Source organism: Penaeus monodon, chromosome 33 (assembly GCF_015228065.2).
Source record: "Penaeus monodon isolate SGIC_2016 chromosome 33, NSTDA_Pmon_1, whole genome shotgun sequence".
Classification (NCBI taxonomy): Eukaryota; Metazoa; Arthropoda; class Malacostraca; order Decapoda; family Penaeidae; genus Penaeus; species Penaeus monodon.
The window spans coordinates 2,964,968-2,965,785 of NC_051418.1; the positions used below are offsets into that span (position 1 = coordinate 2,964,968).

At 37.4% G+C, this 818-nt stretch overlaps 1 protein-coding gene across 2 annotated transcripts in view; it reads right to left on the bottom strand.

The window, feature by feature from the left end:
* Positions 1-818, bottom strand: part of LOC119593944 (RAB6-interacting golgin-like) — a 13,065-nt gene that overhangs the window by 5,412 nt on the left and 6,835 nt on the right. Inside the window, exon 2 of one of the 2 annotated variants that reach the window (XM_037942963.1) lies at positions 298-446. The exons of the other annotated variant lie outside the window; for it this stretch is intronic. Coding sequence (XP_037798891.1) covers positions 298-446 — 149 coding nt within the window. The remainder of the gene's footprint in view (positions 1-297; positions 447-818) is intronic. 2 annotated transcript variants of the gene reach the window in all.

Here is an 818-nt window from a genome sequence, read left to right on the forward strand (position 1 = left end):
TCTTTTTGTAGCAGAAATACCAGGAACGAGAGAGACTGTGACCTGGAACAGATTCCACTGTGGCTAATAACTTTCAATCTCAAAATGTGATACAACTAACTAAATTTTCCATCAGTTGTAATAAAAAAACAAAAGTTTTCTTTAATAAAAGGATTGATAAATAATAACTTTGCTTATAAATCTGTATGCTACTCACTATCCCATATTTCTGTTACCAAACGCAGAGCTGTTCTAGCTCACCATCTCATCATAAACAAAAAAGGCTATAAAAGTCTCTGACTCATTCTGATGCCCCACCTTCGACTCTGAGAGCCTAGCCTGGGGGGGGATGGGTGTGTAACTGTGGGGTGTTTTTCCCATCTTCGAAATCCCCAGTTTCTCCCGTGGTGGTTGCTTGGCTCCGCCCTGCAGCTTGGCCTGCCGCAAATGAGGTGTCTGCTTCTTAACTGCGAGGAGAATGCAGGGAGAGGGTTTGCTATGATGAGACTTTGCTTTAAGATGCAGATCAAAGGGTGATTATGAAATGATGATCAAAGATGTAAGAAAAAATAAACAAGCAAGTAAGCACTATAATTACATAGAATATATACATATTCACAAAACTTAGAATAACCTTACTGTGCTTGTACAACTCTTAACACTATCTGAAAGGTGTACTGCAGATGAAGCTTATCATTTGTATAAGTAATGATTAATTTTACTTTCAGTGTTACCAAACTTTGGCCATGATCAGTGTTGGTATAAATTGTACAAACACCTCTTTCACTTTGTACTATACTTTTACTACTATTTTCACATGAACTATAATATCTACCACA